At 41.3% G+C, this 12,722-nt stretch overlaps 1 protein-coding gene across 1 annotated transcript in view; it reads right to left on the bottom strand.

The window, feature by feature from the left end:
• Positions 1-6,950: 6,950 nt before the first annotated feature.
• CDS1 (CDP-diacylglycerol synthase 1) overlaps positions 6,951-12,722 on the bottom strand; it is a gene marked incomplete at its 5' end in the record, with an annotated part of 76,179 nt that continues 70,407 nt past the window's right edge. Inside the window, 2 exons of the mRNA XM_080697449.1 lie at positions 6,951-7,164; positions 11,820-11,923. Coding sequence (XP_080553575.1) covers positions 7,035-7,164; positions 11,820-11,923 — 234 coding nt within the window. The 3' untranslated portion in view covers positions 6,951-7,034. The remainder of the gene's footprint in view (positions 7,165-11,819; positions 11,924-12,722) is intronic.

A 12,722-nucleotide genomic window follows, 5' to 3' on the forward strand; every position in this document is an offset into this window, starting at 1 on the left:
CACACGCTTGTAATCTCAGCATTTGGGAGGCTGAGACCTGGAGGATCGCGGTTCGCGGACAGCCTCAGCTACTTAGTGAGGCCCTCTGCAACTCAGTGAGACCCTGTTTCAAAATAAAGAATAAAAAATAAAACAGGGTGTGTAGCTCGGAGGTCAAATGCCCCTGGGTTCCATCCCCAGACCCACAAAACAAAAGCGGGGGATTTGAGGAGAGATTTCGTCAAAGAAGAAAGACATACTTCAAATAGGCACATGGAATGATGGATTCTCAGCACTGGAGAAATGCAAACTAAAACCAATGACCAGGTGCAATGATGCACATCTGTAATCCCAATATTTGGGAGGCTGAAATAGGAGGATCACAGTTCAAGGCCAGCCTCAGCAACTTAGCAAGATCCTGTTTCAAAATGTAATAGGACTGAGGATCTAGCTCTAGCTCAGAGGTGAAATGCCCCTGGGTTCAATCCCAGGACCCAAAAACCAAACCGAAACCAAACCACAATGAGGTACCTCCGCATGTCAGCTAGAATGGCTGTAATTTAAAAGACAAGGCAAGGGCTGGGGAAGTAACTTAGTAGCAGAGCACTTGCCTCGTCCACACAAAATCGTGGGTCTGATTCCCAGCACCACAAAAAGTAAAATAAAATAAATATATAAGTCAGACAATGGCAGGTTTTGGTGAAGATGTAGAAAAACTAAAACTTTGTACACTGTAAGCAAGAATGTAAGACTGGGGCAATAATCTTAGAAAACATTTTAGTTATTTCTTTAAATGTTAAACATGAGCTGGGCATGGTAGCACACACTAGTAATCCCAGTACTTGGGAAGCTGAGACAGGAGGATCGCAGTTTCGTGGCCAGCCTCAGCTATGTAATGAGGTCCTCTGCAACGTAGTGAAGTCCTGTTTCAAAAATAAAAAAGAGAGCCAGGTGTGGTGGCGCATGCTTGTAATCCCAGCATTCAGGAGGCTGAGACTGGAGGATCGTGGTTCACGGATAGCCTCAGTTACTTAGTGAAGCTCCTCAACTCAGTGAGACCTGGTTGCAAAATAAAGAATAAAAAATAGGGCAGGGAGTGTAGCTCGGAAGTCAAGTGCCCCTGGGTTCCATCCCCAAACCCGCAAAAATAAATAATAAATAAATAAATAAGTAAATAAGAATAAAAAATACGGCTGGGGGTACAGCTTTGAGGTAGAATAGCCCTGAATTCAATCCCCAGTGCCTCAAAAAAATTAAAAAATAAATAAAAGTTAAACATGAATTTACCATATGATCCAACAATTCTACCCCTAGCAACCTGCCCAAGAGAAATAAAAACATGTCAACATAGGCATGTATGTCCACAAGTTTTTAAAGCAACATTTTTCATAAGAGGCCCAAACTGGAAAATAACTCAGATGTCATTAAGGAGAGAAGTACTCAGCATACAAAAAAATTATGCCAAATGCAAAAATGATATATTGAATGATTCCATTTATTTGTGATATTCAAAGAAGGCAAATTTATATAAGCAGAAAACAGATTAATGTGGGTTGACTGTAGATATTAACTATAAATGGGCCCTAAAGAACTTTCTGGAAGACCATGGAAATGTTCTTAAAATGGATTTGATGATGGTGGTACAATGTTATGGTATATCAATTATATCTCAATGAAGCTTTTTAAAAAAACAAGTAGAATTTGCAACCACATTACCTGGACTAACTCGAACTTCTGATTCCCCCCCCTTTTTTTTTTACATTTTTGAGATTTATTGAAATCAATAAAAAATATATTTACTCAAGAATGTTCCCCAGACTTAGCATTCTTTTAGGCCTCATCTGAAGGTTAAAATCACATCTTCTTGAACAGAAAACCATCTGGATCCAGGAAACTCCAGCTGGATGTGCAGAAGGAGGGAGCCTACAGGCCTCCCATCTCTTGTGGATTCTATGTTGATAAGATTCCATCATCTCACTTAAAAGGACATTGTGACCCATAGGGCGACATCTCTCAACAGTTCCCTCTGGGTGATAAGGCCACATCCTCTGAACACAGGAGGGCACCAGACTGAGAGCCACTCCTTCTGGACCTTATTTTGCCATCATCAAAAACACTCAGCTCATCAACCTTTACTAAAGGACTCCTGGTGTTTAGTGATTCAAGAAGGTTCTCCACTTCTGAGAAAGAAGACAGCAAGCTTAGAAGTCAGGCTGTCCAGACCTGACTCTTATTTGCTACCATATCTAGGTTCCCAAGTAAAATTCCTTCTTTGTGAATAAATTTAAACTTTATAAGTTTGGGGGAGAGAAAGGTCTGGCTTTGTACAAATGGGTCCTGCATGGAGGTCAAATGGCGGTCTCCTGTTCTCCACAGCATCTGGGCTTTTGTTTTTCTTTGCAATAATGGGAATGGAACCCAGGGGCATTTTACCTCCGAGCTGCACCCCCAGCCCTATGTTTTATTCTTTATTTTGAAACAGGGTCTGAGTTGCCCAGGGCCTAAGTAGCTGAGGCTGGCCACGAACCGCAATCCTCAGGTCTCAGCCTCCCAAATGCTGGGCTTACAAGCATGTGCCACCACGCCCGCTACTCGGGATTGATATGCCAATTATCACCCTGATCACAACTGATCTCTATGGCATGGTATAGTTATAGAATGTCCCCAAAGATTTAAAAATTAGTGTTTGGACTTGAAGTAATTGAGTCAGGAGGGTAGTAATTTCATCAGCAGACACATTCATGGATTCATCTGGGCAGTAACCTAGGCTGGTGGGGTGTGGCTGGGGAAAGTGGGTGCCTACGGGTGGCACTGTGTCTCTGAGTCCCTTGGCTTGTTGGCTCTCTTGCTTCTGGTTTCCATGCTGTGAGGGTGAAGCCTCGTGCTCTTCCTGCTTCCTGCACAGTCCTGCCCTGAGCCTCACATGGACTGAACCGAGGAACCCGTGAGCAACTAAATCTTCCTTCCTTAAAGATGTATGCCCAGTCATTTTGAATCCTAGTGAGAATGTTGACAGGGACAGGGCATTCGCCTCTGTCTCGTTCTCTGAGCGGGCACAGGCTGAACCAGTAGTTCATTGTGGAACGAAGTGGAGTCCTGGGTGGACGGCACATGTTCCGGTGTGCTGAAGTGAGTCTGTTGGTTGTCTACCACTCAAGAAACACTTGGGTTAACACCACGCGAACACCACGGCCAAAGGAGTGGCCACCTTCCTGCTCCATCCTCCTGACTCCTCGCCCCTTCCCACTGGAGATGGCTAACAGGGAAGGAAGGAGTGGATGGGGAGAAGAAAATCAGTATGGTTAATCGGCTTTGCTACCTGTACACAAACCAAGGCACTTCCAGATGATTTCCTGGGTCCTTAAAACAACCCAGCTAGCTAGGAATAATGAAGCCTGCCTTGGCGCTGTGTAAAGAAGTGTGTGTGTGTGTGTGTGTGTGTGTGTGTGTGTGTGTGTGTGTGTGTTGGGGGGAGTGTGTGCAAGAAACAAGGGGAATGTGCACCACCGTCTCTTCAGGCCCCAGCACTTTTGTTTGTTCAGAAGCCTGAGAGTCTACAGAATGCAGGCCGGGGCCGGACACTGCGCACACAGCCAACCACACAGGCCCCCGCGGCCTCCACGCGGCTTAAAGTTCCAGTCTTCACTCAGATTCACAAAAATCACTGTGTAATTACAAACTCTGCCACACACCATAGAATTTCAGTGCTGTCTGCATTAAGAAGACATTGCCTCTCAATAAACACGGATGCTCCATCATCCCTACAACTTATCTGTCACCTTGAAGATCTTACTGTAGATGTGGGCGACAAATCCTATAATCTATTAATGTCTATGTGTTACTATAATTTTTTTTAGGTAGTAGGGATGGAACCCAGGGGCATTCTACCTCTGAGCTGCACCCCCAGTGCTATTTTTTAGCCTTTTTATTTTTTTTCTTCGATGAGAAAATGGTACAACAACATCCAAAGGTGATTTGTTTCCATTTTATTTCCCTATCTTGGTTTCAGTAAAAAGATCCAGAGAACAGATAAGACACATATCATAAGATTCCACCCATAGACAGTCTATGTACACTGCTCCTACCTTGTCTTTTTCTTTCAATGAGGTGATGCTCTCTTTGTTCAAACCAAAGTGCAAAGGGAGATATACTATAAAAGGAAAATGGAGGGGGGCTGGTCTTTTTATTCTCAGACAGTAACTGTACACATATCACCACAAGGGAAAAAGTGCTGAGAAAACATTCGCGTCCCACCGGTGAAAAGGTCAAGCAACCGGCTCCATCAGGACACCTCCCTGCTGCCGACGTGGCACCCCGGGCCCCGCGGGGACAGTGCCTGGGTTTTCAGGTCCCCATCGCTGGCTGGGTCGCTGCATCAGGACTTGAGCCCTCCTCCCAGTGCAAATATAAAAATGATCCGAGTCAGGGTTTTATGGCAATCATTTGCTAAAATATATTCTGTTTTTAATGTACATGCTATAAAAGTACACTAAAAAGGTTCATCTTCGGAGCTCTGTTAAATTTAAGAATTTACTCTTTTACATATACAATAATGTACACTCAACTCTAAAAGTATATTTGAGAAAAGCGTATTTTACTGCGGCTCCCAAGTATTTTGTTTCACACTTTGTTTATAATAAAATTGATTTTTCTAATACACGTATTTGGTGACGCTCTCATAACTCTTGCCTTGAAAAGCTTCACTCGTTACTTCAAATAAAAATTGGCTATCTCTACGGAGTTCTCACTTGTGCAAACTGGTTTTTTGTTTGTTTTTTGGTACTGGGAATTGAACCTAGGGGCATTCTATGTATGTTTGAGCTACAACCCCAGACCTTTTTATTTTGAAATGGGGTCTCTATAAATTGCTGAGGGTCTCACTAAGTTGTTGTGGCTGACCTCAAATCTGCAATCCTCCTGTCTTGGCCTCCCAAGTACTGGGATTACAAGTGTGCACCACCATTTCTGGTTAGTTTTCGATGTGAAGTTACTATCAACAAAATTTTCATTGGATTTTTAAATTTTTTTATCCTAAGCTTTTTAATAATAAACATTTGGAGCAACATGTAATGGGGCAAATCAAAGCATGAGATGTTGACAATTAACTGGAGAGTGGCCTGATTTTTAACAGCGATTATTCCCTCCTGTAACGTCATTTTCAGAGTTGAGTCCAGGTTTCTATGGAGTCCTGTGAAATAATGTTGATAGAACATGTCCCATGGTGGTGAATCCACTAAGCACACTCTGGGTCAAGGGGTGACACTCTCTGTGCTGAGTGTGACTGTATCTACTGTGATCCTGTGGAGCATGGGATGAGACTCAGCTACAGTGTCACTCACTGAAACCAGGCATATCTACCATTTTTTAGATAGTAGTAGCATAGAAATACAAAATAATTGAAATTTGTTTCTGCTCTAAACAAAAATATTTACTCTTTTCACTAGCAAAACATTCTTTAAAATATATCCATTTCTCCCCCTGGAACATTTAATCACTAGTAGGAGGGACTTCTGGAGGTTTATTGCCGACTGTTCAACACAGTAAATATGGCTGTAGAGAACACACAGCAACGGGAGCTTATTAGCATCCGTGGACCAGAAATTTACCCTCATCTGGTTACAGTGTTCAGTCTGCCAAAGGAAAGGCTTGGCATTCGTGTGCTTTTTGTCCTTCACGGGAATCATTTCGGCTTGATTTTCATTGTTGGAAGAGAAAATGATCAGCTGATGTCCTCAGATTTTATGACATGATGGGAAAGAACAGTATGACAAAGACGAGCGAGGACCAGGGTGTTGGGCTGGAACCGGTCTCCTGGCGCATCTGCCTTCTCCCAAGGGTTCTCCAAGGGGCCACGCTGGGGAGCGAGAGGCACGCGCCCGGCTCCGGAGGGCAGACTGCCGCCGGGCAGGCAGCCGAGCAGCCCCTGCTCTGCTCTGGCCACCTCCCCACCCACCGCCCAGCCTACTGATCCTGCTTAAAACTGCTTGAAACTGCACGCTTAGCAAAATCGGTTCACAGTGAAACAAACAAACAAACAAACAAAAGGCAGAAGATCTGAGAAGAGGGGCTGTACCACACCGATCACTCCGTGCTGCCCCCGAGCTGCCGTCTTCTGCCGAGACCAGCCGTGGCGGAGCCTCCATGCGCTGTGTTCTTCAAACGGAAATCACCTTTGCTGCTCTTGGAAAGTTTTTGGGAGGTCATATTTCTTGAAACAAAACAATGTTATCAGAAGTCGAATTTGATGCCTGCTTTCACTAACAAATTAATAATGGTGAAAAAATTCAGCCGCCCTCTCTGAAATTTTGAACCTACCTAAAAGAAGAATGCTCACTCCTAGCAATTGGTTGCTTCTTTGTGGAGAATCAGCTAGGGTGTAATTCAATAGTAGAGCACTTGCCTAGCATGTGCAAGGCCCTGGTTCCACCCCAGCATGCAGGAAGGGAGAGAAGGAGGGAGGAAAAGGGCAAGGAAGCAAAAAAATAAATAAAAGGAAAGAAAAAAGAACAAAGAAAAAATAAAATAAAAAGAAAAGAAAATCTTTTTCTTTCCCCATCCAACACAGCCCTTCAGAAAATACTTCAGGCTATGAGAAGGAGAACGGGCTTCCTATTGTGCCTTACATAAAACATCTTGCTAAAATTAAAGAGCAGCTCCAAGTGCAAAAGTAAATATTTGTGCAAAAGATCCCACTGCCAGGTCCAATCTTAAGATATCCTCAATTTGCTCATTTTATAGTGTTTGACTCTTCAAAATACAAGTCTCTTAAATTATGAAACCCAGCAAGTAAGGGGAAGGAAATTAATATCAGAAAATACATCTTACAAAAAGTACAGGACATTTTGCTGGCAATTTGCTATTCATTTCATAACATGAATCAAGTAAGTGTTTGTTAAATATTCACAGTAATTTCAGAGAAGAAACATCTGTGTCTGTAAAACTTCAATCTATTACATTTTCAACCATTTTTTTTTTTTCCGTACAGTTACAAGTTTCGTCCATCAGTGCTTTGCGGCAGAATTCCCTCTTGTCGGTCATCCCATGTCTGGATCCAGTTACACCTTCAAGGTGGGCTGCAAGATCCCTTTTTCAATGAGATGCATCCTCAGGGTTTTATAGATATTTAACTGCTGTTCTGGTTGGAGCACCAACAACTGCTGCAGCACTTTGCTGGGATTTGGACCCCTGATTGAAGGCAGAGATGACAACGTTTACATCGTAAATTCCAGGACTGATAGAAGCAGATACCCACAAGTGAAAAGAACCCATTCCTTTAAGTACATGGCTCTAATCTTTACAGCAGTGACAGAGCTCTTAGTAACATTCTCACTCCAATGTCTAATATTTGTATCAAAGGGAGGAAAAAACCCTGGAACTGGTTAGGCTACAGAGAGGGGAAGAATCCACAGACATAAAACACAAGAATAGTACAAAGTAACTTAGGGGTATGCAGATCTAATTCTATGAAGATTCTCTACAGGGCAACCAATTAAAAGGCTGGGGGAAAAATAACAAATCCTAAGACTGAACAGGACATAAAAATGACTCCAGAAGGAAAACAGCCCAGTGGACATAGAATAAACCAAAAGAGCATGAAAACATAAATTCCTAGCTTCAAAGAAACTCCCAGATGGTAGAAGATACTTTGTTGAAAAAATATTTCCAGGCAACTATGAGTGTTCAAGAGATAGAACACAAAAGCCCTTAGCACAGCACCAATGTCCCAACCCAGGTTAGACAACAGTTGTCACCAGACCCTTAGTTCAGAGAAAGTCCTAGGTATGCCCCAATATGGCCAGAAAAATTTAAGTGGTACCTGTTGTGTTTGAAAGAAGGCTGGAAAGGGAGCCCTACTTTTATCGCTCTACCACAGCAGTCCGACTCAGCCGCCTCTGGCCAAGATGCCATGAGCTCACCCTGCTCCGTGACCAAAGCTTGAGCCAGCCCTCTTCAGCTGGACCTCTGTGGGTTAACGCGTGACATTTCCACTCTGGCCCTCTGTCTGCACACTTCTGTGTAACGTGGGGTGGGATGATTTGAGGGCAGGACTCTAACCCTCACACCTCTGTGGCGTTATGCGGCTGTGGGGCTGCGATTCCCCGTCACATGCCCTCCAGAAATGGATCCACTTGCAAATGGCTCACCTTGTGCTCCTCTGCTTCTGCTTCTAAACCATTATTTGTACATGAAGAATGAGCCTAATTCTAGCTGGGTGTGGGACATACACTTATAATCCCAATACCTGAGAGGCAGACACAGAAGGATTGCAGGTTTAAGGCCAGACTTGGCAACTTAGCACTATTCTCAGGAACTTAGCAAGACCATGTTTCAAAATTAAAAAAAAAAAAAATAGGAAGGGCTGGGGGCATAGCTTGGAGGTAGAATGCCACTGGGTTCAATCCCCCATGCCAAATAAAAAAAAAATGAGCCTAATTCAAATCTCACTGTATAGTCACTGCTCTTTGAATCTTCCATAATCCACTTAAATAGCAACAACAGTATGGTTTGCTTTCTGTGGGGAGCGGTAAGTAAAGTCAAGTTGAAAAGGCAAGGCATAAGTAATATGTGGAGGTTGGCACACAATTCTGAGAGAGATATTTGTGTGGGTAAATTCATGATTTATAATAATAAACTGTTTCAATAGATTTATCAGAAGAAGAAATTCCTCCAACAAAGAAATATCTGCCATACAGTGGCATAGTGATGTGGGTTACAAGTCGAGAGACTATTTTTTCTGGAAATCTCTGATTTAAAAAATGGCACAGTAAGGCTGGGCGTGGTGGCACACACTTGTAATCGCAGCATTTGGGAGGCTGAGACTGGAGGATCACAGTTTGCAGACAGCCTCAGCTACTAAGCGAGGCCCGCAACTCAGTGAGACCTGTTTCAAAAAACAGAAAGACTAAAAACTACGACTGGGGTGTAGCTCGGAGGTAGAATTCCCTGGGTTCCATTCCCAGTATTGCAAAAAAAAAAAAAAAAAAAACAAAAAAAAAAAACCAAAACAAAACAACTGCACAATAGCCCAGATGAGCCATCCTATGTGTAACGGGCTTGTCCACGGCTCTTCCCATCTGCTGAAACACTGCCCTCATACGCCTCTCCCAACCCAGGTCTGCTCTGTCATGGCAGAGCCTGGCCCAGCTTATTTCTTCAAAAGATTCAGCAGCTTCATAACATGAACCCAAAGTAGATGCCCACAGAGAAAAGGAAGGCAGTTTTAGTAAGTTCAGCTAAATGCTAAATAATGTCAGCAGGTGCTTCCAGCCCGCTGCATCTGGCACCATTTCTGCATTTCTAAAAGTCTAAATACTTGTTTTCAAATGGAGGAAGAAGTCACGGCTCAGCATGACTTTTCTCTACTGAAAGAATAGCAGATTTTTCTCAAAAAGAAAGAGCATGAGTCAATGCCCTAAAAAACTGCTATTTTCTGAAAACAAAGACTTTTGAATATTTAACCACTAATGACTAATACCCCAATGTCTCAGGAAATAAATGTCAAGGAAATAGATTAAATACTTCAATTTTAAAAATGAAGATCGTCAATTCAATTACCAAAATAAGAACAAAAAAAAGTCAGCCAATATTAGGAAAGAGAAACATGACATTAAAAATAAGGAGCAAAAACTACTAAAATTAAAAAGGTGGACAAAGAAATACTATGTGAATGGTTATCAAGTGAAAGCTGCTGTAGCTATTCTAATGTCTAACAAAGTAGATTTTAGAGCATTATATGACAACAAAAGGATCGATTCAACAGAGATATAAAAATCTTACATTTGTATATAATCCAACACAACCTTCAAAGATACATTGCAAAAACTGACAGAAAGAGGAACAGATAAATTCATAATCACAGCAAGGAATAATTAACAAGGCTCTTTTAGTAACTGATAGAATAAGACGATCATAAAACAAAAACAAAACAAAAGATCCATATGGAAGATTTAATTAAATTTCACCTAACATTTCCAATACTGCAAAATACACGTTTGTTTCATGTGCAGATGGAACAAGTACTAGAGCATAAAACATGCTGGGCTGTAAGGCAAGTTTCAAAAAATAAATATAGCAACCATAAAGAATGTGTTTTTAAACCACAGTGGAATTAAGGGAACTACTGCTAAAGGGAAAGGATAGGAAAGTCTTCATTTGGAAACCCATCAATACACTTCTAAATAACCATGTGACAAAGAGAATATTAACACTGTTAATTAGAAAGTAAATGTGGCTGAGTATTGAAAAAATACATTTCATAACTTGTAGCATGAGGAGAAAGTGATACTAACAAGGAAATTTCTCATCTTAAGATGGCTGGGTTAGTCCAAAAGCCTAAGAATCAATAATCAAGAAGTCAGCAAAAGAACAGCAAACTGAACCTAAAATAAAATAAAGGAATGAGCCGGGCGTGGTGGCGCACGCTTGTAATCCCCGCGCTTGGGAGGCAGAGACGGGAGGATCGCGCAGGTTCGAAGCCAGCCGCGCTGGCTTGAGACCCTGTTTCCAAATAAAAAATATAAAAATAGGTCTGGGAGTGTAGCCTGGAGGTAGAAGGGTTTCCAGGAACCCCAGTACCACCAAAAATAAAAAAATAAATAAATAAAAATAAATAAATAAAGGAATGAAAACTGAGACTAGAATCCATGAAGCAAAAAATAAGTATACCATAGAGAAAACTGACAAGCCAGAAGCTGATTCTTCTTTGAAAAGGTTAATGAAACTGATAAACTCCTAGTCAGACTGTAACACACTTTCTCTTCCCCAAAAGTTATTACAAAAATTCTTACACTGCTGTGGGTAAAGGAATCTCTGAATGTGATTTAAACACCTCTATGAAGGAAATTCATATTCTCTATGGTTCATGTGCTATTAATAAGTGCCCTGCTTCCCGGGCCCCTTTAGAGATCATGAAAAATAAAGTAAACATGTAGTTGATGTTAGACCTCATACCCTAAGCTGGTGCTTTGGAGCAGATCCTAAACATTAAGGTTTAATAACAAGAATAAGCCCCGCTTACATAAAATAGCAATGGTTCATCCACCCCCCCCCCCATAGTTATAAATTAATCTCCATCCCGGCCCACTTTACTTTTTTCCATGGAGCTTACAACCATCTGAGAAGCTGTATCTATGACCCTCTGCCTCCAACCTCCCAACAAGAAACTCTGAGGGCAGGGACTTGGTCTGATGTTTTTTTCTGCTCTAGCCGTGGACAGGCACTCAGCAAATAACTTGTGCACTACCTGAGTTATGCTGCCTTCCTGGTTAACTCTTAGTATTCAAAGTCGTTACAGTGCCCACAGTTGAAGAATTAAATCTCAGGTTTCAAATCTAGTTACCTTCAAATCTACATTACCTGGGTTTTTAACTCGATCCTGTTAAGGATCATGGATCTATTATTTTTGTTTTAAGATGATCAAATGTACATACAATTACAATTGAACCACGCTCTTCAGAGCTATAGCTCTAGGCACCACCATTCCCTTTGGTATTATATATAACCACTAGCTTTTATTATTTTTTTGTTTGTTTTTGTGGTACTGGGGATGGAACCCAGGGGCATTCTACATCCAAGCTACACCCCCAACCCTATTTTTTTTTATCCTTTATTTTGAAACAGGGTCTCACTAAGTTGCAGAGGGCTTCACTAAGTAGCTGAGGCTGGCCACGAACTGTGATCCTCCTTTCTCACCCTCCCAAATGCTGGGATTACAAGCATGCGCCACCACGCCTGGCTTAACCACTGGCTTTTTGAAGAAGTTAACTCATTCGAACTAAATGTCAATGGAAACGAAACTCAAAGCAATCCTATAATGAAAAGATTTCAAATGTAAAAAGTACCTTATAAAACTTGTGATGTATACATGCACAAAAGTTGCCATCAAATACTGACAATCGAATCTGTCCATTATCCCGCCATGTCCAGGAATGGTATTTGCGAAATCCTTTAGAAACAAACAAATACATTTAAAAAATTGCAAGAAAATATGTCTGTATAAAATTCATATATGTAAATATTTCTGGTATTATGAACTTTATAAGGAAAATATTTTACTATTAAATTTTCCCACTGCAGCTGGGCATGGTGGCACATGCTTGTAATCCCCAAGCTTGGGAGGCTGAGACAGGAGGATCACACAGGTTCAAAGTCAGCCTCAGCTACTTGGTGAGGCTCTCAGCAACTTAGCGAGACCCTGTTTCTAAATAAAATATAAAATAGTTCTGGGAGTGTAGCCTGGAGGTAGTAGGCCTCCTGCGTTCTATCCCCAGTAACACACACACACACACACACACACACACACACACTCCCACTGCATATAAATTTATTAGAATATATTCTATATATTTAAACTCTACCTTTCAAATACGTGCCCCATTTTAGAATGATATGTAAATTGACCCACAGCATTGAAATAATACTAATTAAACATTAACTAAATTTAGCACTAGCTTTTTTCATTAATGAAAGTTTTTTTAAATAAAAATTCTATCAGCTATTACTAATCTAATTTTGATACAGCTTGTCCTTCTGTTTAGCCAGAAGTGATTTGGGAAATATTTTAGTGTGGTCAACAGATGTATAACTAGTTCTAATTCATGTTTATCCTAATGGTTCTTACTCTGAAATAAACATTTTACTTCTTGATAAATATTTCTTATTCTTTTAACTGTTGGGGAAAAATAAAATCAAACAGCTAGCTCATTTAGAACACCCCAGTCCATTAAATAGCCAAACTTGGGGGA

The sequence above is a fragment of the Muscardinus avellanarius genome, assembly GCF_963383645.1.
Source record: "Muscardinus avellanarius genome assembly, chromosome: 6".
Taxonomy (NCBI): Eukaryota; Metazoa; Chordata; class Mammalia; order Rodentia; family Gliridae; genus Muscardinus; species Muscardinus avellanarius.